Source organism: Drosophila gunungcola (genome assembly GCF_025200985.1).
Source record: "Drosophila gunungcola strain Sukarami chromosome 3L unlocalized genomic scaffold, Dgunungcola_SK_2 000002F, whole genome shotgun sequence".
Lineage (NCBI taxonomy): Eukaryota > Metazoa > Arthropoda > Insecta > Diptera > Drosophilidae > Drosophila > Drosophila gunungcola.
Window position 1 is genome coordinate 7,164,123 of NW_026453178.1, and position 23,674 is coordinate 7,187,796.

Sequence of the window (23,674 nt, forward strand, 5' to 3'; positions counted from 1 at the left end):
ACATTCGTGCGATGATAACCCCAAGAAATCAGTGGAATAATCCATGATCTAATTTGCTAAACACTCCAGCGAAATCCATGGGGTTGGGCATATCACTTACATATACCTGTAAAATTCACAAAAAGGGATTCTCAAAAGCAAAACAAAGAAAAGAATTGTTTTCGCTTAAAAGAACAATGTTCTGCTTGGCTCAACACAAACAACAAGTGCAGGCGCACACAATAACTGCATTTATTTAGTTAGCAAACAAAAAAAGGGAAAAAGAAAAAGGAGCAAAAAAGGTATCCAAAGGAAGAAAAGCATCGCATCGAAAGAGTAGCATTTGAGTACCTCCAGACAGACAGACAATGCAAGTATACGTATACGTATCAAAGTGAAGTGCGCCGGGGCATGTGCAGCGCACGAACAACAAAACAAGACGGTAGGAAAAAATGACAAGCAGCTCCCAGAAAAGTGAGTTTTAGAGAGCTGCATAAAGGGATACCCTTTTTATTAATCAAGTAGGCTTGATTCTGCGGAGATCATTGGAAGATTAACCGTGACCCTAATTATTCAGTATTTTCCATTCGTTTTATGAAATTTTTTGCTATTTTTATAGAACCATATAATCGGGTTTGTTTTATTATGATTTAGGAAATATAATATAATCTAAAATTTTAACAGTACACAATTAAAACACAAAATGTCCTTTTTATTCAAAAAAATTGTTTTAAAAAATTTTTCCATTTTTAAAAATTACATATAAATTAAAATGTGTGGACTTAAAGTATTTAATTTGAAGTCCCATTTACCATTATTTTAACTTATGTTAATCTAAAAACCAAATTGAAAGGTAGGTCTTTTTTTTTTAATTTTACAAAAAAACTAAGTCAAATCCAATTTCTTTTAAGAGACCACATTATAAAACCTTGTTAAATTCAGTGTCAGTCTTACCTTTGCCTTTTCCTTTAGTCTCTCTATTGAACTCCACTTATTGCCGATCGATATCAGCTCATAGTTAATAGCTATTATAGGGTATTTACCTTACATTACGGGTAGAACAAAAAAGTAGCTTGCAACGCGGGGTCGATTTCGTCGTTGGGGCACTTTGTTGCCTTCTGGCTGTCAGATTGATATTAAATTATATACCTTATTATCACTGCAGTGTTTGCTTATTTTATACCCTTGCAGAGGGTATTATAATTTCAGTCAGAAGTTTGCAACGCAGTGAAGGAGACATCTCCGACCCTATAAAGTATATATATTCTTGATCAGCATCACTAGGCGAGTCGATCTAGCCATGTCCGTCAGTCCGTCTGTCCGTCTGTCCGTCCGTTTCTACGCAAACTAGTCTCTCAGTTTTAAAGCTATCTGCATGAAACTTTCCCAAAAGTTGTCTTTCTATTGCAGGTAGTATACAAGTTGGAACGAGCCGGATCGGGTGACTATAGCATATAGCTCCCATAGGAACAATCGGAGAAATAAATAAAAAAAATTATAACTTTGCTGTTTTTAATTTTTTCTTTTAGTTCTTCGACATATAGTAATCGTTAAATTTTTCAGAACTACGGTTTAAATTTCATCAAAATCGGACGACTATAGCATATAGCTCCCATAGGAACAATCATAAAAATAAATGAAAAAAAATAATAACTTTTCTGTTTTGTAATTTTTTTTTAGTTCTCCGAGATATAGTAATGGTTAAATATTTCAGAATAACGGTTTAAATTTCATCAAAATCGGACGACTATAGCATATAGCTCCCATAGGAACAATCATAAAAATAAATAAAAAAAATTATAACTTTGGTGTTTATAAATTTTTCTAGAAGTTCTTCGACATATAGTAATGGTTAAATATTTCAGAATTACGATTTAAATTTCATCAAAATCGGACGACTATATCATATAGCTCCCATAGAAATAATAAATTTATATAAAATAACTATCTAATAATTAAGCTGCAAATCATCATTTCTTCAATGTTTTTAGATACATACGCAAGTAAATCATAGTTTTAATGTTTTGAAAAATATTTAATTCTTGCAATAGCTGCAAGGGTATATAAACTTCGGCTTGCCGAAGTTTGCTTCCTTTCTTGTTTTTGTTTGCCGTCCATGTGAGAGGGGCGTGGCAGGTCGTTTTTATTTACAGCTGGCAACAATTGTTGCTGAAATGCATTTCACTTTGCCGCACTTTGGAGGATGCACCTCAAGTCAAAGTCAAAGCCAGGACACTTCACATGTGGTTCCCCATTCTGCATTTATGGGTGGGTTCTGTTTTGTTTTGTTTTGCTTTCTTGTGTAAACTGCTATTTTTCAAAGAGCTGCAAGGATACAAGAGCTTTATGCTTGATTGCTGCGCCCAAGTGACGTTAAATGGCTGCCACATCTTCGGCTTCCTTCTCGCTCTCTCTCTCTCTCTTTTTGTTTGTTCCCATCTCTTTCTCAGCCATAAAGTGGATAAAGTGGCACCTTAAAGTTTCCTTGCAGTTTAAAGCTTTTTCATTCAGATGACGTATAAAATATTTATATTTCCTGATATTTACGCATTTTTCTTTATACTGACCATCAAAATAAATTGAAGTAATTTTAGTTCGATGCGCAAACTAAATGGGATTAAAGATTCGATTGTTGATTGCCTGGGCAGCTTTATTTGTTTATTTGCTTTCTCTTTTATGTGAGGTGGAAAATCAAATAAACAGGTTGGCGTTCGGATTGTTGCCTGCTGGTGTAATGAATATTGGGGCTTATATATGCTTCGTTTCATTTAAATTAGTTTGGGAAATATTATGTGCTGTGTATCACAGATAGCTTATAAAATGATTATTGTTATAATTCTATACAGAAAATTTATAAGGAAATTTGCCCAGAATAATTACCTCAAGCCACTAAAATTCTCATTCTCATTTACCGAAATATGATGGCTAATCGCCTCCATTGTCTGCATCAGGCAACCAAAAGTGCCGCACTAATTAACAAATTGATTTATGGAAATGAAAATGACAAATCTCCAGGGACAAGAACCCAATCATCAGGGTACAGCCGAAAAACTCTCATATGCAAAATATTTTGGCAAAAAACAAAGCAGCAACGACAATGAGGCACAGCCACCCTCGGGATGGTCGAAAAACTTTGACTCTGCGGTTAAATCTGGAACTCATCCACCGCAGACAGACATTTAATTAAGGTGTCTTCATGGTTACAATCTCCGACTGAGCTCGAGTGGCAAATGAGTCTAATTAATAACGAGGCATTTGCAGCATAATTCATTTGGCAGATCTAAATATTTCTTTTCCAAGCGCCGGAGCTGCCAAACTTTTTTTAGGGGATGAGTAATTATACCAAAGCTTTGGGTTCAGTTGGCGGCCTGAAAAGTATTTGTAGTATTTCGTTTAATAGTTTCTGTTAAAATAGTGAAATACTTATTATAAATTAAATTATTTCACCTTTCAGAAACCAAATAAAAAAGGTAGTTTTATGGTGATAAGTTATAAAATGAATGTCTACAAAAAAGCTTCGTATACTTTTTGTGATCACATTTGGTCATTCTAATTTTTGTTTCCTTTTTTGATTTTACCCTAAAAACTTTTCCTATTCATTTCATCTGTCCGGCAGTTTTTCTTTGTGGTGTTACCATTTTGATGACTTAAGCCTGGCGTCTGACTTAAATTTATTGCCAGGGAGATGTGTGCCTAGGTCCACCGTAATTTATGCAAATTGTTTAGCACTTTCCGCCATCTACCACCCCTATGCAGCACAATTAATTTTTCGATTCAATCATATGTACCAAAGGCTTCCCAAAAAAGGTATTTATTTTTGGGTTGGTTTCATTATAATCGAGTTTTAAGGATAAACATTGTCCTGGAAACTAAAGTAAATAAACATTCTAGCCCGGCCAAGACATCAAAAGCATGTTTAATTTATGGTTCGTTAGGTCAGCCATTTGCTGTCAGCAAGTGAAAAGGCTATTGTCTGGGCCCGAACCTCAATCCAAACCGTATGCAAATCAAATGGAGTATTCATCTTCGTCAGTTCTGGGACCCTTTTGCGGGGCCTTTGAGGTGTTGGCTTAAACACTAAATGGAAGTTATACGAAAGGGAGCTCGGAAACACTCCCAAATTTCACCCCTCCGATGGGTCAAGAATAATTCCTTTTTGATTCCCTCCCCCGCCTTGGAAAACTGTGGGAAATAATGTGAGACGAGGACAAAAATTTATGTGCGTCCAGTTTAGCCATAAAAAAGGGACAGCAAACTTAACTCAACTTCCTTCGAGGGGAGATCCAAGCCAATACAAAAGAAACATTCGGAATGATTTCGCAAGGATCTTTGTGCGGTCAGTTCAAGTAAACATAAAAGGCGACAAAGTGCCACTTTGGTGCTTTAAACTTTCTTCCTCGCTTGTTACTTTTAAATGATTCAATGCATTCAATTGCCAAGTATTTCTTTTTTATTTTAAACTCCCAATTTTGAGGGTTGTTGGCCGGAGTAATGTCTGCTGGGCATATCAAAAAACCGATTCGGTTGTTATTAAATGTTTTACGGCCCGACCAGACTAGAGATATACAATGAACATTTTTGAATTGTTAAGCTCCAAGGAGAGTTAATGTTTATTGTGTACTTTTTATTGTCAGCTCAGCTTTTAATTTAAATGATATAACACAAAATGTTTAACTTTATGTGGCACCCCGAAAGTGCTTGGGATATGTGAAATGTTTTAGCAAGAAGGGCTCCTTTAGAATAATTTTTGTCATGTGTTATACCCTTAAATGTCCAACAATGTTCCAAATTTAAAAATTACTAATATATCGTATTCAGGTTATTAAAATAATCCTTTTGGAGGTAGAGAAGTTCAAGTTTCACTTAAAATTTATACTAAGGCATAAGATTACTAAGAAAGTCTTAAAAGAATCCTAAAAAAATAACAATAATAATAATTCTGAGTAGAGTATTACATGTTCTTCTTATACATTTTTTAATATTTTGCCTGGCAACCGTTTGAAGTAAAAATAACGCATTAAAAATAATTTTTATAGCCAGCTTTACTTGGAATTTTCTTTTAAAATTATGTTGATGTATTTTTTAATTTGGGTTCTGTAGAAACTCGGAGGTATTACCTAGCATCCCTTGTTTTTATTGGGTTATATTTATAGATCTTAAAAAATACGGCTCGACTCGCTTAATTTTGTAAAACGAAAAACATTCGCACAAAACGTTTTTTAACAGGACGCATAAATTCGCTTCTGAAGGATTTGCTCGATGCAGAAACAATTGGAATTTATGAGGGCTTCAATTCGAGGGCGTGCACTGAGGGCATCAAATAAATTTAGCGATCATAAAATTGTCTGCCAGCAAATCCATCCAATATATCAAACATATTTGACTACCAATTACAGACACCTTCTCGTCTGCTTTTTGGAGGTGGGAAAAAAAAAACTGTGACTCAACGCACATGATAATTTATCGCACATGCCTACATGAACATGTCACCCCCTCGAATTCCGATGAGGGGTGTGGGTTTTAGTCAATATATTCATATTTTCCCCACATGACCATTGTCTTTATCCCTTTTCGGTCCCAAACTTGGGCGATGATTTGCAGCCGCTGCCAGTAAATCAAGCCTGCAGCATTAGATCAGATCAGCAAGCAGCCTGCAAGGATAATAAATGAATTGTTTATGGACCGACAAAGTGGGCAAAGTGTCGCCCTTGCTCCAATTTCTTCTCCGTCTCCACTTTTTTGATATATTGCGTCTTACTTTGAGGATTCTAAGTCACCTATATGGTTACGATGGAGTAGATTTAGTTAGATGATGAGTCCTTGACTCGAAAACATTGTATGACTCTTTGATTGAAGACGAAAATAGGTTGAGTTTTATGAGAAGTTGATTTTTTATTAGCTAATGGGGTTAATGTAAATTATTAAACGCTTTTAAACAAAAGTATCAAGGGTTAAGCTTAGATTTTTAATTGCGACTTTTAGATTTATTCCCATTATTTTTAGTCCATTTACATTTTAAGGTACCCATTATTATTTGTGCAATGATCTGTAAGATTTACTTTAAGGTTTATTCACACCATCTCTTTGTCTCCTCCTTTTTTCCCTTTCGTAATTCCCATCGAAACCCCACATCCTTTTTTGTTCAGTTTCGGTTACCCAACAACCTCCAATACTTACTGTCGTTGCCCAAAGGACAACTGTCAGGCGTTGCCTGCCATCCGTTTGTTGTTGTTTGTTTCTGGTTGCTGGCCACACGCCGCAGCCAAGTTCCTCAATTAAAAAGGGTCCTTCGGTGGGTGGACGCGGCCATGTCCGGGCAAATACGTCCATTGACGGAAGAGAAAAGAGTTCAATTGATGCCTGACATATTCCTTTGTGTGACGCGGGGGGGCTGAAGTGACCGATGGGAGGGGTCATACAAATTGTCGAAATATTTTCAACTGACCAACAGTTGAGTGGGTGGTGCGACGGGGGCAACGGTTTCCCACCTTTTCATGCTGTTGTGATTGGTTTTTGTCTAATGGAACTCGAGCGTGGCAACAATTTCATTGAATTGGATTTCAATATAGCACAAATATGCGTGCCCGTGTGTCTGAATGAAACGAGCCGCATTGCTTTTGATATCCTGGAATTTTTAAGTTAAAGATAGATTTGTGTTTTATAGAAAATAATATATAATTTTGTTGTAAATAAAGTATTCATTATATATACACAAAATTCCTTTATTTATACGGTCGATGGACCATGCTGTTTTTACAATAAGTTTTTGTGTTAAAATTAGTTTTCCTTTATAAAGGATAATTAATAGAAATAAAAAAAATACAACAACAATTAAATTTGTTGAAATATGTTTTTAATATTTAAAAGCCATTTTTGTAATTGACTTTACTTGTAAGAAATTGACAAAGATTAACCTAAATTATTGTATTTTTATTAATTAATTTATTTAGTCGGTATTTTGTAGTCGAAATACTTCATAATAAAATTGTACTTTATGATTTTTCTTGTTTCGGGCTTTCCCGTGGCTGTCTACGCCTTCGTCCGAGCGTGTATGTGTATTTTCCTTTCAGAATTCGCTGGTCATTAAAAGGGACACGTGCAGTGAGGCACGTGACCCGTGCCAGGTTTCCCTTGTTCTCCCGAAAACGAAACTCCGAAACTGGACCTGAGATCCCGGGATCCCGGAATCCCGAGACCTCTTCCATTGTTTCGGCCTTCCTTCCTTCCGTTTCGGTTTACGGGGCACTTGAGGAATCTGTTTTACAATGATTAGTGTAAATATTTGAGGGCCAAACTGCTCACACACAGCAACACAATGGCCATTGCCCGAACTCAAATTGGGACTCGAACCGAGAGGCATTTGTCGCTTAATTTTTGTACAAATACATTTCATTATATCGATGTTTGGCCAGCGCGGTTTTGGTTTCACTTCCGGCCATGCGCCCAAAAGAGACCCCATCATGTTAATTTGTTATTAATTGTGCCATGTTGATTTTTGTTTTGATTTCTATTGTGACAGGATCGGAAAGAAGGGGAATAGGTAGGGCGAAAAAGGACATTCTGGGAAAATTTCTTTAAAGCTTTTTTCTTTTGTATATTCGGTGAAACTCTGGCCTAAAAACCTTTCAATTTAATTAGGGAAGAATTAATAAAACTGTGAAGGAAGTTTAGTTCTTATGTTTAACGTTATTATTTCGGCTTTTATTAATTTGACAGATTATATATTTATGTAATTAAATTGAACTTGATTTATATTTTTAGTTAAACTACGCCAAAAAGTAATTGACATGCAAACTATATTATTATTACGAATTTTAAACTGTTGGCTATGAAAATTTTCTCAATAAGATGAGTATTATGAGTATACTGGCATTGCTAGCACTGGTTACAACTACTCTGTGCTGCCAATGACTGTTTCTGAACTTTAAAGCAATTTTAGACCATGCGGGCGCATCGAATTTCCCGCAACTTGCATAAATTATAAAGCGGAAGCGCCTTTTTTGGGTGGGAGCAGTTTAATCAACATCAGACACACGACCCACGCCGTAATCCCTTTACGATGAACACCAGATCGAGCTGAAGGAAAAGGGTTAAAAAACGAGGATGGCCCAAAAGGAGCGGGCGTGAAAAAAGAGCAACAATGTGGGAATCTTGCATGTTTTGAAGTATCTGCTGGATTCGAGGCAGCCCATCAATGTCAGTCATAAATTCATCACGCAAATCTGTTTTGCATTCGTGCGGTCACGTGACTTCATCCTCGGCATTAGATAATGTTTGACATTCGGGCATATTAATTGTTCAAATTAAATAGATCTGCGGCTGCAGCGTCTTTAGAGTGTGAACAAAGTGTTGTTGCCACAACAACTTGAATCGAGGGGTAGATGTGAGATGAAAAACTGGTAGCAGAAGTGGGCCCACGACTATTGGCAATTAAGTTAATTGTGTAAATTTCAATGTGCAGCAAAAGCCGCAGGACATCGTTGCTAGCTAAATCTTCGGGGAAGTTAGTACCGAGGGTTGTTTTAGGAGTTATCTAAAAAAACTTGGTTTGAATATAACAAAAGAAAGTTTAATTGCAACAAAATTTATTTATTATTGAGGTAACCAAAATAAATATTCTTAAATTATATTATTTTATTTTAAATATATATATACTATAGAAACTTCTATTTTTATAAGAAATATTTTGCTTGCATTCAAACATTGGGATTATGAGCATACTCTTGATATAAGTTTTTCTATGTTATTTTCATAACGAGATTAGTTTTTTATCTTTAGAACTCAAAGTTTAAAAATATAAAAGTTTTAACTAAATCCTATGTCAAAGGAAACATTCAATTTTTTAATGGTAACCTTTTAAAATATAAAGATCTTTAAATTCTAAAAGGGCAGCATTACTCTGGGATGGGATTTTTTAAATCTGCTGCTTACCTGCTGAGCTGCCCTCGCCTAATGTTGTACATCCAAAACAACCTACTCCGCATTGTCCTCGGTTCCGCTCTTCTTACATAAAGGCAGACAAAATCAGGAACGGCATCAGCAGCACCATCGACAGCATTATCGTCATCATCAGGACAATGTCAGGCGCAGCTTAGGCAAATAAATATATATAAATATATAAATCCTGGGACAAAGGACGTTGCGCAACAGTGTGTGTGAGTCAGACATACAAAAACAAATAATTACAAGTAAAAATCGCTGCGAGTATAATGGAGCAGATAATGAGGTGAGGTCGGGGTGCGAGTTCGAGTTCGAGACCAGACGATGCCAAGTCCCCGGCAATTAAACATTTTCAATAAAATTTACACCTGAGCTCATTTTAATTGAGTTGCAGGCGGCAGTGGGTCTGCTACTTGAAAAAGGATCGGCCGGAGCAGATAAACTTGTTCTCTCCCGGAGTGAAGAGTGGTGAATTGGCATGGAGTGGAGCACTCGAATCCTTCAGATATAATTGCCCGGACCAGGCGGAGATATACAAGTTCGGTTCCCCCGGCTGTCTGTCTGTCTGCTACTTGAAACAACCCCTCCCCTTTATTCCAATTGATTTTTGCTTCAATGTAGTGGAATTGATTTGTGTACGAGTGGCCACGCCCATTCCACCAAATTAGTTGCCATAAATAAAAAAAAAAGAGAAACCAAACCAAACACGAAAAAATTAAATAAGAAATTGGCAAAGAAGAACGGAAGGGACAAGTGAAATATTTTTCTTATTTGCTTCGGAAATTTGCATAAATAAAGTTGCCATGACATCGCCGGGATATTGATATGATATAGAGAAGGTAGCCGCGGCAGGGATATTTGCATACAATTGCGGGTTGCCCTTTTTGAAGATGGGTATTTCGGAGAAAAGGAACACTTTAACTCGTTTACTATTTTAAACGATTTATTAGAAATAATTTAGTTTTTGTTTTTATGTTATTATAGCTTACGAAAATATTTTATGAATTTCTGATTGAATAAACCAATTATATTGCTTATTATATTTTGTATGTTTTATATCTTATATATTTTTAATGTTAATCTTCCAGTTAAAATACAATTTTGTGTTCCCCAAATTATTCTTTTAAATTTAGAACATAACATTTCGTATAATTTTGAAGTGATCAATTGGGATCAACTAGCTTATTTTGTTCGGTTCTTTCAAGAGCATTTCATATTCTACTTTTCTATACCGAATTTTCCTTTTGCCATCAAGCAGCTCTTATGACATCGTGAAATTCTTGCCTCAATAAACATAAATTTGCACTGGCATTCGCACACAGACCCCAATCACACACCCCTCCCCAAAAGTGTGTGCAACCCTCACTGAACTATAAAAATTGCCAATAAGTTGATCCCCTGGTCCCCTTGACAAAAAATGGACGGAGCAGGAGGATGAGGTCTCGGAAAATGTTGTCGCATGCAAATTTGCTGCCTGATTTGTTCATTTTGTTTCAATTTGCGCTCTTTTCGATTTCCTTTTGCGCCTCAATAAAGTCCTCTACGAGTGCATTCCACAAATAATTGCAATGATTTGCTTCCCCCAACAAACACTTTTTGGGATCTGGTATCATTTTATTTTTTGTGATTTCGATATGGTAATTTTGACTTTTTTTTTTGCTTCGCTGCCTTCGGCCAAACAATTGATCCTCGACAATTGGAGTGAGATCCTGTCTGCTTTGTTAGAAATTGACTACTGGTTAAATCTTAGATTACAGAAAATTGTTCCAAATTAAAAAAAATGTGAATGCTCTGAGGAGTATTGCCAGTTTGAATATTTGAATAACTATCAACCCCTACAACTATATCTTATCAATATGTAAAACTATTTCAAATAATAATTAAATGGAAACATTAAAACATTTATATATTTATTTTAGAGCCATAGTAAGTTGTACAAAATATTTTTTTAAAGGCTTTACTCTATAAGATGTTGAGAATATCTTAATTAGTATTCATTTGACAGAAAGGAAATATAGTTTGGAAGCTTAACACTTTAACTTTTTGTAGATTTGCAATTTTGTAATTCTGTTCATGAAGTTTTATTTTAAAATTTATTGTTTAAATTTGGTTTTGTAAAGAATTTCACAATTTAGACTTTAATTTTTACATATTATTCAATTGTGCACCTGCTAATCGCGGCTACCTCTGTTACCAATCACTTAAATTTAATTTCTATTCCTTTTTTTCAACGTTGGGCTACCCTTGTCAGTTGGGCAATTAAATTCAGCATGACTTTAATTATATTTCAACAAATTTTAATAAGGCAACTCGAGACCGACTTCGTTTTTCTTTCTGCAAAATATAATTCCTTTTTTATAAATACTGGCGAAAGAGAAGAAAAAATTGTTAACAACTTCAATTAAATTATCAACTTTCAGCACGTAGTAGTCTCGACCGATGGGCGAGGTCAGAAAAAATTGGCCGCTAAAAAACTTTTTCGGGCGAGTTTTAACTCAATTTGACTGGGGAAAAGTTTTTGCTTCTCCTCATTTTTCCTGGAAACGCTTAACGCGGCTTAATTGTGGTCACAGGTGTTAAGGGCGAAATTTTTATCGTTCTGTTCACAGTTTACAAAAAATGGTTTACTTTGTGAGGGAAATGGGAATTGGGAGGGTGGGTGGTCTGTTGGAAAAAGGGGCTGGGCTCATTTCGTTTAAGACAATTTTTATGACCTTTACGACTATTTGCCAAGTCGTTGCATTGGATTGGCTTTGATTGCGTTTATGGCTCTAAGCTTCTTGGGCCAAAAATAAAATGCCTCAATTTATTTGTGTGTCTTAGCCACATAAAAAGCGAGCAACTGACTGCTTTTCGGGTAATTTGATATGGCCTGCAACCCTTTTTGTTTCTTTGGCTGGAGGCCAGAATCCTTAGCGCGCTTTTCAGCGTTTCGCATTTTTTAATTGCTTGAAATTTAATATTTTTCAGCGAGTCTCGATGCTTGTTTTATTTTATGCTGATTATATTCGTATGCAAAGCAAAGCAGTTTCTGTTCTTTCATTTTTATTGGGGCGTTTTTTCCGAAAAGCCAATTATAAAATTTCATTTTTGCACTCTTCGCTTTTCAGTTTGTTATTGAAAATAGCTTTTGGCATTGGTAATCCGATAGGCGCAATTAGCGAGGCGAGTCATGGGAGGTCAGACAAGATGAGAATTTAATAACAATAAGCAGATTGTCGGATTATTCTCACATAAGTGAAAGGGATAATTAAAGGGATAGCTTCAACAAATAAAAGTAGATTTTTTGTTATTTTCATTCCCTCTTGGTGTTTTTTTATAATCTTTGCAAATAATTCTCATTAAATTGTTTGTTTTTCACAAAATTTTTTTTATCAAATATGATTAATTGATTTCAGGTTCTTAATTTTACTGGAGGCTATAGATCTGACATTTTTACCCCAACCTAATTTAAATTTCGATGTAAGCCAAAAGTTTCTAAAACAAAGTTAGGGCTGTCAGTAAATCCTCGTTAAAAATGCACACACCTATTTATATTTATGAGCTGACCCGAGTCCAGCGTCGCGAGTGCATTATAATTCAATAATTTCCGCACTCGCTTGGCGCCAGGATTTTTTAATTGCTTTTCAATAACAGGAGTGAAGAGAGGTAAATGGGTTGGCAGGACTTCCTCGGTAAAGCCTGTGCAGGCGCTGATAAGCCGCAGGATAATCATCAGCATGGCCAACGCGTTAAAATGCTGAAAAATTCATACGTATGGAGCTGCAATATTTACGAAGCGAATTAAAAAGCGCGCTAATGCAATTCACTCGGCCAACGCTAATTTAAATTTTTAAGTGGCCCTGCAATATGCGAAAATACAAAATTTGAAAAATAAGAGCAGGGCAAATTGGACGTTGAAAATCCGGACAAGCACATACTCTCCAAATCACAATTTATTTAGTTATTGATTTAATCAACCAAAAAATAGTTATTCTTTTGAAAATGGAAAAATAAATAATGTCCTACTAAATGTACATAAATTTTTAAATACTTATACATTTCCTGACATCTTATCCCTTATTGGAAGTGCAAGTCCACAACAAACTCGATAACAGAGCTGTAATTCCCTTTAAGACATACCCTTCATATCGTCCCATAAAAGAGCAACGCTTGACTGCCGCTGACGTCGTGTGGTATGCAACAAATTGTTGCACGGCCTTTCAAACTAATGTTCGTCGCTGTCGCCCTCTCTGTCTATCCTGTATCCCTCTCTTTTTCAAACCCCCTTGGTGGGCGGGCAACAATGTTGTGTTAATGTTTACACATGTCCATGACACGACCACAATGAACAGGATCCCAGAGCAGGCACCATTCCGGTTTCATTTTCAGTCCAGACCAGAACTTACACAAGCAGAATATTTTGTATCAAATTTATATATGATATTTGAAAAAATCAATATTTTAAAGTCCGCTATATCATTTTTTTAATAATCGAAATATTTGGGAAAAACCGTGAGTTTTTCCAAAATATCTAATGAGCTTATTTTTCATTTGTAATTTTTGGGATATTTATTTTGAAAGTAAATTTTGGAATGCCAATTAAAAACAAAAAAGTTTTTAGAAAACTCACATAAAAATGTTTAAATCAAAAATTAATTAAATTTTGTTTTAATTTATTTATTTTTTGTTTTCACTTTTATTTTTGTTTATTTTTTAACATTTTGTAAAAATTCTTTAGCAAAATGCAATATAATCCAAACATTTTTAATTTTGCCACAGTAATATAACTCTGTCATTTTTTCTTTTTAATTGCAGTGTACCCGGCCAGGCCAATTCAATCCAATCCAGTCGGGTCTGTCCATAAAGTGCATCAGTTGCGCTGCATTGCACTTTGAAGTTCAGTTGACTTGAGTGGAGTGGAGTGGAGTGGAGTGAAGTGCCTCAAAATGCATCGAGTCTGTTCGGGTGTCGATAGCAGGCCTTAATTAAAATTAACATTTTTTGCACAAAACTTAACAGGTCATTTTTACAATGTGGGGCTACGCTTTTAGGCCAGAGTTAACTCAATTTCGGAGCCCTGGACACGGGTTTATGGAATATCGCTGGGGATATGAGGGCGTATGTGCTTTCCAGAAGGGTTCTCTAACTTCTATGCCCATGTCTCTATTGATTCTGATGATGGTTATTTAATTTGGAGCGTCAAGTGTGCGATATTGATGCGAACCGCAGAGACTTTTGACTGCATATGCCGTTTTAATAGTCTGCGGCTGTTAGGAGGATTTCGTTTTACTTCTGGTTATGGAAGGGATGTGTTCTAAACGTGTCCAGCATTTTGCGAAAAATTGATATGTTGGTGAGTGTAGTTCTTACATTTGACGTAATAGGCTATAACTGACCTCAGATTTTTACACTCTTAAGCACATTTGTTGCAGTTATACCGGTAAAATAAAATATTTAGGATTTACAATATTTGTTTAACTTTTAACAACATGTTATGGACAGAATGCTACTTGTTCTGAACGTAAGAAAACATATATAAAATTTGAAGATCATATTCAATATTTAACTTAGCATTTCGCATTAAAAGCTGGACTGGGTTTTCCCCATAATCCTGCGAAAAACGACATTTATCCACCGAAGGCAAAACCCGCGAATAACCATGTTAAATAACCGGCTCATATTTCCACATAGTTTATTTGACTTTTGCGAAAATGCATTTCCGCGGCAGTCGCGGGCAGCCGCCGGCGTCAGGGTGTTAAATTGGTGGGTTGGGGGTGAGAGCTGTGTGCAGGTCTGCATGGGTAAATATCAATATTTACACCTTTAATTAAAAACGCTAACAAGGTTATTTAGTATGTTGTAGGAGGGGACATAGAGGGGCGGTGGGGATTGGCCTGGAAATCTGGCAGGAAGTCAGCCGTGGCCAACAAGTGAAGCTTCGGTTACCACGCTTGCGGAGAGTGCAAGCGTTTCGTTTATTTTCTACCCTTTCTGCCGGAAAAGCTTTTAAGCGAAAATGCCAAAATGAAAATGTAAAATTTATTTTTCATTCACTTGTTTAACTTAACATTAATGCACTATGTGCAGTGCGGGATTATTTGTGTGGGAATGACAAGGTGCGACCGGAATTTTATGTACATTGGAAAATAATAATAATGGGGGCACAAACTTACATTCATATATTTTTGTTGTTATTTTCCAGAATAAATCTAGTTTTCTCGGGGTTTAATTTACAATACCTATTAAATGCATCGTTTTGCCATTAAATATATCGGGTAAAATGTAATAATAAAGTTTTATCTTGCACTTATTTTCTCAAAATGTAACATTGTTATCTTAACTTATAAACTTATTTGTTTTTGAAAAGAGTAAGAGAAAATAGTATATATTTTTGTTAATTGATTCAAAATGTCCTGTTATAGAACTGGGGGCCAAAAGTGTTAAATTGAACTGTGTTTAGCAGGAATTAGTCATCCTTAAGCCAGCACTTTGGTGACCCCGACTGCCACTACAGGTCTGCAATTGTGTGCCTAAAATATTTGTCAAATCGCACGTGCCACCAAAGGCGCTGCTGCATCGCCGCCCACAGTGCGAGGTGGTGACATTAAAATCCAAACTCCGCTGCATGTCGTTTAATTAAAAAATGCCCCAAAAGCATTTACCCAAACCAAAGGTTGTATTTAAAAGGGCAAAAAACCAATGCAACCATTGATGCAGTAGGAAAAGGGATGTGTGCATTTTAATGAAAACGGAAACCAAATAATCAGCAAGTGACAATCTCCCAGGGTGGTGGTCAAGCTCAGATGAAATAATACCACACTGGTAAAAAAAAGGCTGCAATCTGCTTTGGTTTGTTGTTTTAGTTTATTTAACTTTAAATATTTTTAAAAGTTTGTTGTTATTGTATCCAAAAATTTGTGAGTATGTTAAATAAAATATTGAAAATTAAATTTTATTATAAAATGAATTTAGCTTTAGTCTTTTTCTTTCTATTTATCATATTTTTATTTTGACAGCACAACTTACCAAACCTCTACTTATTTTGGTGAAGTGGTGGCCTTTATTAAGGTGGTCAAATCTGAGATGATCATCATACAAAATCATCAAAAAATTAGTTACTTTTTTGCTTTATTATAAAAAAGATATACAACATTTTTTAAAGTGCAAAGCTGAACAAAGCGGCTGTGCGAAATGAGAAAAGTGCAACCCGTGGAGCGTATGAATTTAATGATTTAATCGCAGTCCCTTGCCCCTTTTTTGCCACGCCTTGTTGACACTGCATGCGTGTCGAGAGAATTTGTCAAAAAATGCAACCGCCGTTGGCAGCCTCAAGGGAAATTGGACAAAGGCAAGTGGACTTGGCTTGGGCTCGGGGTTGCACTTGGCCAAGTTATTGACTTTGTGTCTCTGTCAAATCCTGGCATGTGGTCAACATTTAAGTGTAATTAATGCCCGCGGCCAGTCGGCAGTTGCATTTCATCCGATCTCTTCCCACAGATGCTGGAATATGAAAACCAAATATTGCGCTTAATTTGATTAGCGTGTCTGCGCCCAGATTCCGATTGCATTTTTCGGTTTTATTTGTGCATCCCAGCCCGCGGCAATTATTGCTTCCGCCGTTGTCCTCTTCCGTTAAGAGCTTTTTCTTTATTATTTTTGCGGTGCGATACCCTGGTTTTAGAATTGGCAATATGGTAATTTTACCATCGGAAAGAAAATGTATTTTTGGGTAGAGTTTTGCATGGGAGAATGGTGGCTAAAAACTCAAGCCTTAACAACAATTTAAATGTATTGTAAAAATTTAGTTTTAATAAATTTCTTACAATGGAATATTTGAATGGTCTTAAGTTCGGTGTTATAGAAATACAATCAATAGACTCACAAGTCAAGCAAACAATAACTGTACTTGAAAGCACCCCGAATAAGATATCATTTATTTAAAGAATACGCGATTTAATAATTTATCTAAAACATTTCAGCACTAACTTTTACATTTCAGACACTTCTCTTTTTAGGGAAATTTAAGAGAAACTCTTCATTTTGGTCTTTGGGGACTTAACATCTTTTCCATCAGTTTCTTCCTTTTAATTTTCTCAGGAGGTGGTCGCTAATCGAAAGTGTTTCTACTTTGGTAATTAATAGTTTTCCGAACTCAGAAACTTCTAAACACTTTGAACTTTCGAGAACTGTATGCAAATGTGCCATCAAGTTCAGTTTCTTTTCTTGGCTGATTTTCTTAGGCGGGCAAATTGAATTTTCTTGGGTCTATTGAAAGGTTTTCCATTTCCATAGTTTCCATTAACCCCTGCTAGTCCCGTGTGGCCTTTGACGCCTCGTGTGTGAAGCGTAATTACAGGGACAAGCCAAGTTCTTCAATTTAAATTTATTTGGTTTTCTTGTGGGGGAGGATTATATGGTAAGTGTTTGAGTCCCTTTTTAGTTTTGACGTCAAGATGGAGAAGTTTTGGACGCGCTTCAATGCGGTTTTGTTTAATTTTTAAGCCTTTGTGCCACTGACAAGCCAATTAATAAAGATTTGTGGTCGCTTTGTGTAAATGAGTTGTAATATTTATAAAATTTAATTTTTGTCATGGCTTCCCAAGGTGGAAATATCTGGTTGTTTAATGCAATAAAAATGTTGAATTCCACATTAATGCTATCCGAAAAAGAAAAAGTTGCTTGAAGGTTTAAGGCCAATATTTTAAGTTATAAATTTTTTGTATAAATAATTTGTAAAATAAAGTTTTAAAATTTTTTTAATATACAATATTAAATATATTATATTATATTACATTATATTTTTTTAAGTCTTGAGAAAAAAAAACATTTGGCTCGTTCAACTTTAATCACACAATTTTTCATCCTCATTTAACTTTTCCACAGCAAAAAAAAGCCGTTTTCCATATCGAAAACACTCACATACTAAAAAGTATCCAACAAAAAAAGAAGCAAAAACCCCCGCTAGTCATAATGATGACACACTTACCACATAAACCGCACGCACCACATATAACCACCACCGGATCCAACTGAGACTGGTGCACACCACCCACCGAGGGGTGGGTGAATAGTACGTGGAACAGGGAAAAGCCCCGAAAAAGGGTTGTCGACTCGGAAAGGCTTCCACAGCTCCAGAATTGCCACTAAAATGCACGCTAATGAGTTTCAATTACGACCAACTGACAAGATGGGACGCTCTGAAACAGTTTTTATTTTTATTGACATGGCATTTGTGTGCCCTCATCCTTATTTGGACTGGCTGTTTTCGGTGTCGTCGCTTCTGTTGTCAATTTGCGTAAAATTTTTGTCCTTTTTTTGAGTGTTTGTTTGTCGCTACTTTGATTGAAACTAAACGACGAGCTGAGCTGCAGCTGAAGGTGTGGCAATGGGCAAAAAAGGGACGGGTTGTGGTGGAGGGCTTGATTTTAATTAAATCCCCATTCGTCCTGTGGCATCAATGCCCTCTACTCTGCATCTGTTCGTCACTTGTCATTCTGACTTCGGTTTGCACTTCAGCGGGGAAGGATTACGGCTATTAGTTTGCTTTGAAATAAATCCATTAAAAAAAACAAAACATAATATTTTTAATATTTGAATGGCATGGAACTTGAACAGCATCTTAAGTCATATTTTTAATACTACCGATTTCTACATTATCTAAATTTTGTATCTTCAATTGATACTATTTTATAAATAAAACAAAAACATTATAATATAAAAATGAAATGTTCGACGATGCTTACATTCTTACTAATATAAAAAAATACATTTTTCCTTGACTTATTTTAAAAATTTTGATAGGCTGAGTGTATAGCTTCAGAATATTTTTTGTTTACTTACTCATCCTTAGATTATTTTGTGAAAATATGTTTACCTTGAGCAGCCTAGATTAAATAATTAAAGAACACCTGTTGTTAAATATTTGAAAAGGCTTGAGCGTATACCTGAATTCGGTGTAGAAAATTATCCTATCGCCATACTTGTTTTTTTTTTTATGATTACAAGAGCCGTAGTGCGTTTGTTGTTATTTGTGTTTCTGCTGCTGGTGTTGTCGTTTACTTTGTGGCCTGGAGTCGTAGTCGTTGTTGCCATTGGCACATGTTACAGCGAGCGAGACTCATCTAAATGGTTATGGCGCCGTGCATTTTAAATAATTAATGGCCGAATGGAGAGCAAGTGGAGTGGAGTACATGTGCATTGCACACAAACCCAAGCCGGAAAACAGGAGCAGCCAACTCGACGGCGCGCCACAAATGTAATAAAAATGTTGGGCCAAAACTTTGACCAAGAAGCCGACAACGAAGCAGAAGTTTTCCGACTTTGGCCAAAAATCGACTCGACTGCATTTCAATTCCCAAACGATTATAAACTACCGACCGTTTGCAAATTTAATTTACAACTGCACAAAGTGAACAAACCGCAACAAGAGCTCGGAGCAAAGTTTTTACTTTGTTAAAGTCGGAGGGCAGAGCAGACTTTTATTTGCCACCTACACAACAACTTTTGCTCGAGGGTCAGTTGGCAGCTGGAGCTCCTGGAATTAGCTGCTAACTGGGAAATATACACGCACTTGAAGAAAAACAGCACCTTGGCAATCAATTGAAACATTAAAATATTCGTCATATAAAAAAATTAAAAAAAAAAATACATTTACAAATATTCTTTGAAGAAGTCTTTTTATTAACATTTTTCGTTCATAGAAAAAATTTGTATATTTAAAATTTTTGTATAATTGCAAGCTATTTTTACTATTTTGTTTAAGGAACGTAAATTATTTTTGTAGATTCATTTTAACGTAGTTTAAATAAGAACTTATTTATACTCATTTTTAGTAAACAATGTTTGCTATAATTAATAAAAGAAAAAATGTTGTTCAATTAAAAATCACTTTAATAAAATAAATAAATAAAAATAAGACAAATATTTCTCACTAATTTAATAAATTCAAAAAATTGTTCTCAGTGTCAGATATAAAGGAAAAGTTCTGCAGAAACAGGAAATTATGTTTATTATTACTTTGGCACACACAACCTGGACTCCGAGTGGCCAAAAGCTGCTCCCCGAACAATATGCAAATGTGCGTCAGGCAAAGGAGCCTCAAAAGACTCAAAAAAGACGCCCCAATCCCATTCTCACCCGATGCCAAAAACTTCAAATTTAAATTAATAAGACGGGAGCCGGGACCGCCCGGCTAGATGAGCTTCGTTAGTCCCGTGGAGCATCATCATCAGCAGTTTCCTTGAAGTGCACCCTAAATTGCACTTTAATTGCACTTTAGGCGAGAGCCAGTCGATGGGAAAAACTCAAAAGTTCTGTTTCCCTTTGCTAAGAAACATTTTCGAGCATTGTCTGAATTGGGTGCCGAAGGGAAATTGGTAATCATCATAAATAAGTGATTCAAATTAATTAAATTTCGTTATGCGACAAAAGGCTTTTTTCAGGAAAGAGCTAATCAAAGTGACAGCAAAGAGTTATTTAATAAGGGTTTCACTAAATTTTGGTATGATTAAAGGTATCGAAACTTAAAAAATAAAATCCTTTATTTATTATAAATTTTTAGGTCAAATATTTAAATTTCTATTGAAAATGATTTATCATTATTTTGTTGTAGACCAATACGAATTTCATTGAAAATCTTTTATTCAATATCTTAAGTTTGTACTTTGACATAAGCAAATTTCTCCGCGTCAATAAAACTCCGATGCAGTCTGATCACCTGAGTTGCACTTGGCTCAATTCTAGTTTTTCCTCCATGGCCGGAACTTGTTTATCGTTATGCTTAATGCCCCTCAGCCATTTAATGTAATCCTCTGGAATTCCTGATTCTCTTGCTCCCTTAACCAAAACCTTAAGGTATGTTTCCGAGGGCTGACGGTTGAGGGGAATATTTTCCTGGGAACCGTTTGCATGAACCTCTGTTTGAGGCTGATTTGACAGGTGATAGGCACGACAGGTGATGCTTGTATCGGTGGTCAACGAGTGAACGGGAACGCTAATCGGAATATACACGCCATCGGGCACACTTTCCTGACTGCGAAAATGATATAAACGATTTGGACATTTAAATAAATTGGGACATTTAAATTTGGACATTTAAATAAATTGGGAGTGAAACCTACTCATCTAAATCCTTGAGGTTGCACTTATCAATCTCCCAAATTGCTCCGTAGACATGAGATCCTTCACTGGGCACAATTGTGGCGGGAGCCCCCAACCAGTTTTTCGATCCCGTGTGGAAGTCCAGACGGAAGTTCTGTTGAAAAAACTTTAACAATTAGTCGCTCTTATTTCAATGTATATACTTTGATTGTAATTCATTAAAGACAATTTTTCTTAACTGACCTCCAATTTTCCTGCTCCGATTCTTTTAGCAGTCGGATTTTGAATGTGGATTCGACTGGCCAGCATATTACTACCGAAACCGAAATAAAAGAATTTATTGGCCATATTTATACAGGATGTTGGATCTGAAAAAAATAAAAAGTTTTTAAGCAAACACAGAAAAGATTCAAAACATACTCCTAAGCAATTTGTATATATAGCATTGAAAAAATGGACATTGAATGATGAATAAATTTGACAATTTTTATATTGAACATTACATTACAAGCGTTCTAGTTTTAGAAGCACTGAAAGTAGTTTATAAAACAAAACCTTAAAACTGGGAACTGAACAAGCAGTACAGCTACTGGGGCAAGCAGTGAAATTTGTCGCGGTTGTTGTATTGGCTAATACAAATTAATATCACTTTTTCCAAATTGATATTTTTGCAATAGCAAACCAGAAAGATTCATAAAAAATATAATGCAAAACATATTGAAAATTATTTTAAACTCTTCGTTTTTTCACTAATTTCTTAATTTTTATCACAAATGCCGCGGACCAGCTGTTGAAAAGCTGCTATTTGTTATCTGCCATTGAGCTTTTAAATCGTAAATTAAATCAGCTGTTCGGCCACATAAATATGTTTTATACTTAACGATAGAACTTCAATAATATGCACTTTCCGCCTTTTTTCTGCGTTAGTAACTTACATATGAGTCAAAAATATTGATGTACACGTCAACTTAAACTATACAAATATTTTGTTTACTCGTTTCGGACGAACAGATGGAAGTGAACTAAACTGACATTGACAATGATAATACAAGTTGGGAAGAAGTGGAATGAGATAAATGCTAAACTTATAAATGGTAATCAAAAGCTTTTTCTCACCCACAAATAAAGAGGTTTGAAACTTAGCCAATGACTAGGAACTGTACCCATTAGCTAATACTTAAACCAAAACGGAGCTTTTTTTTAAAAAGAATTATTAAAATTTAAACGATAATACAGGAGTTTTTAAATTTCTCGGCGACATTAATGTTCGACAACAAACGAAGAAAAAAATTAAACAGTTTCCTCATGTCCTTCAAACCAACTGTCAGTTTTCATTTTAAATTACTTATTCCAGTTTTCAAACCAAAATAATTTAAAGTAAGGTTTTACTCATGAAAACAAATCAGTACATTTTTTTATTAGAGTTCAACATTCTGCAGCTCTAGTTTTTGCTCTAGTTCGGTGGCAACGTGACCATTGTGCTTGATGCCCTTCAATCTCCGGACGTAATCCTCGGGAACGGAGCTCTCGACAGCGCCTTTAACGAGGCACTGGAGATACGTTTTCGATGGCTGACGGGATTCAGGAACAGAATCCTTTGACAGATCGTAGAGATTGGTCTCCGGCTGCTTGGTCAGAAGATAAGCACGGGCAGGAGTTTGTTTAGAGTCATCACGGAGTTTCACGTAGACTGTGAGAGGATCGTAAATGCCCTCATGAACGCCCTCTTGGCTAGAAAAAAATATAATATAATAAAGTTTTTAAAAATGAATGCTAAATGATTCCGATAATTCTCCGAAGTAAGCTAAGAGAATATATTCTGAAATGTATCAAATTCCCAAGCAAAATAAAGTATTAATAAACTGAAAATAAGATTTTTAATCATTTAATTTTGTAATGCCAAAACCGTAAACATCACTTTAATCGGGAAAACATTGAATATGTAGATCGAGATCCGCGTTTACTTACTTGTCTATATCCGGCAGATTGCTGAGGTCGATCTCCCAGAGGGTGCCCCACACATGATCGCCCGGGGTGGGCACAATGGTGGCCACCGCGCCATCCCAACGAGCTGATTCGAAGCCAAAGTCCAACCGATAGTCGGCAAGGAGGGCGGGTCCAACTCTCACAGCTGTCGGGTTCTGGATGTGGATCCTCTTGGCCAGCATGTTGCTGCCGAAACCAAAGTACAGGAACTTATGACCCCGCACCTCCGGCACATCCAAGGTGGCATTGACACCTCCGATGCTGTGGCTTTGAGCTCTAGGAATAGTCACCAACAGCCAAACACCGATAAGACATTGCCAATGCATTGGGATTTTTTGTTCGATTTAACTGCTCCGAGTGATTTGATCTGGCCGGAGGTTGAATGGCTACTGAGCGATTATTTCATTTTTCAGATTTGTCTGACTTGAAAGGTTTCTCTACTTTGTTTTGAGGTAAACACAATCGGACATGACGTTTGTACTTAAATTGGTATGGAAAAACCTGTTTCTTATCTCTCTGTAGATAACAGCCCATGTTGTGATTGGTTTTAAAATTTATTTAATTGAACATTACGTTTTGTGGCTTAGAATTTAGGACCGAATGAGTAAGATATTAAATCTTGAGTGGGAGCATCTTGTTTATACAATAATTTTATTTTAAAAGTAAACTGTCAACATGCAAGCAAGGG

At 35.9% G+C, this 23,674-nt stretch overlaps 1 protein-coding gene across 1 annotated transcript; it reads right to left on the bottom strand.

Moving 5' to 3' along the window:
* Nucleotides 1–20,523: 20,523 nt before the first annotated feature.
* Nucleotides 20,524–23,398, bottom strand: LOC128257173 (uncharacterized). Its single transcript, XM_052988043.1, has 5 exons — nt 22,969–23,398; nt 22,421–22,731; nt 21,244–21,368; nt 21,021–21,154; nt 20,524–20,932 (listed from the first exon to the last, which is right to left on the bottom strand). Exons 1-5 carry the CDS (start codon nt 23,310–23,312, stop codon nt 20,614–20,616), a joined length of 1,233 nt encoding a protein of 410 aa, XP_052844003.1. The 5' UTR covers nt 23,313–23,398; the 3' UTR covers nt 20,524–20,613.
* Between the last annotated feature and the right edge of the window lie 276 nt (nt 23,399–23,674).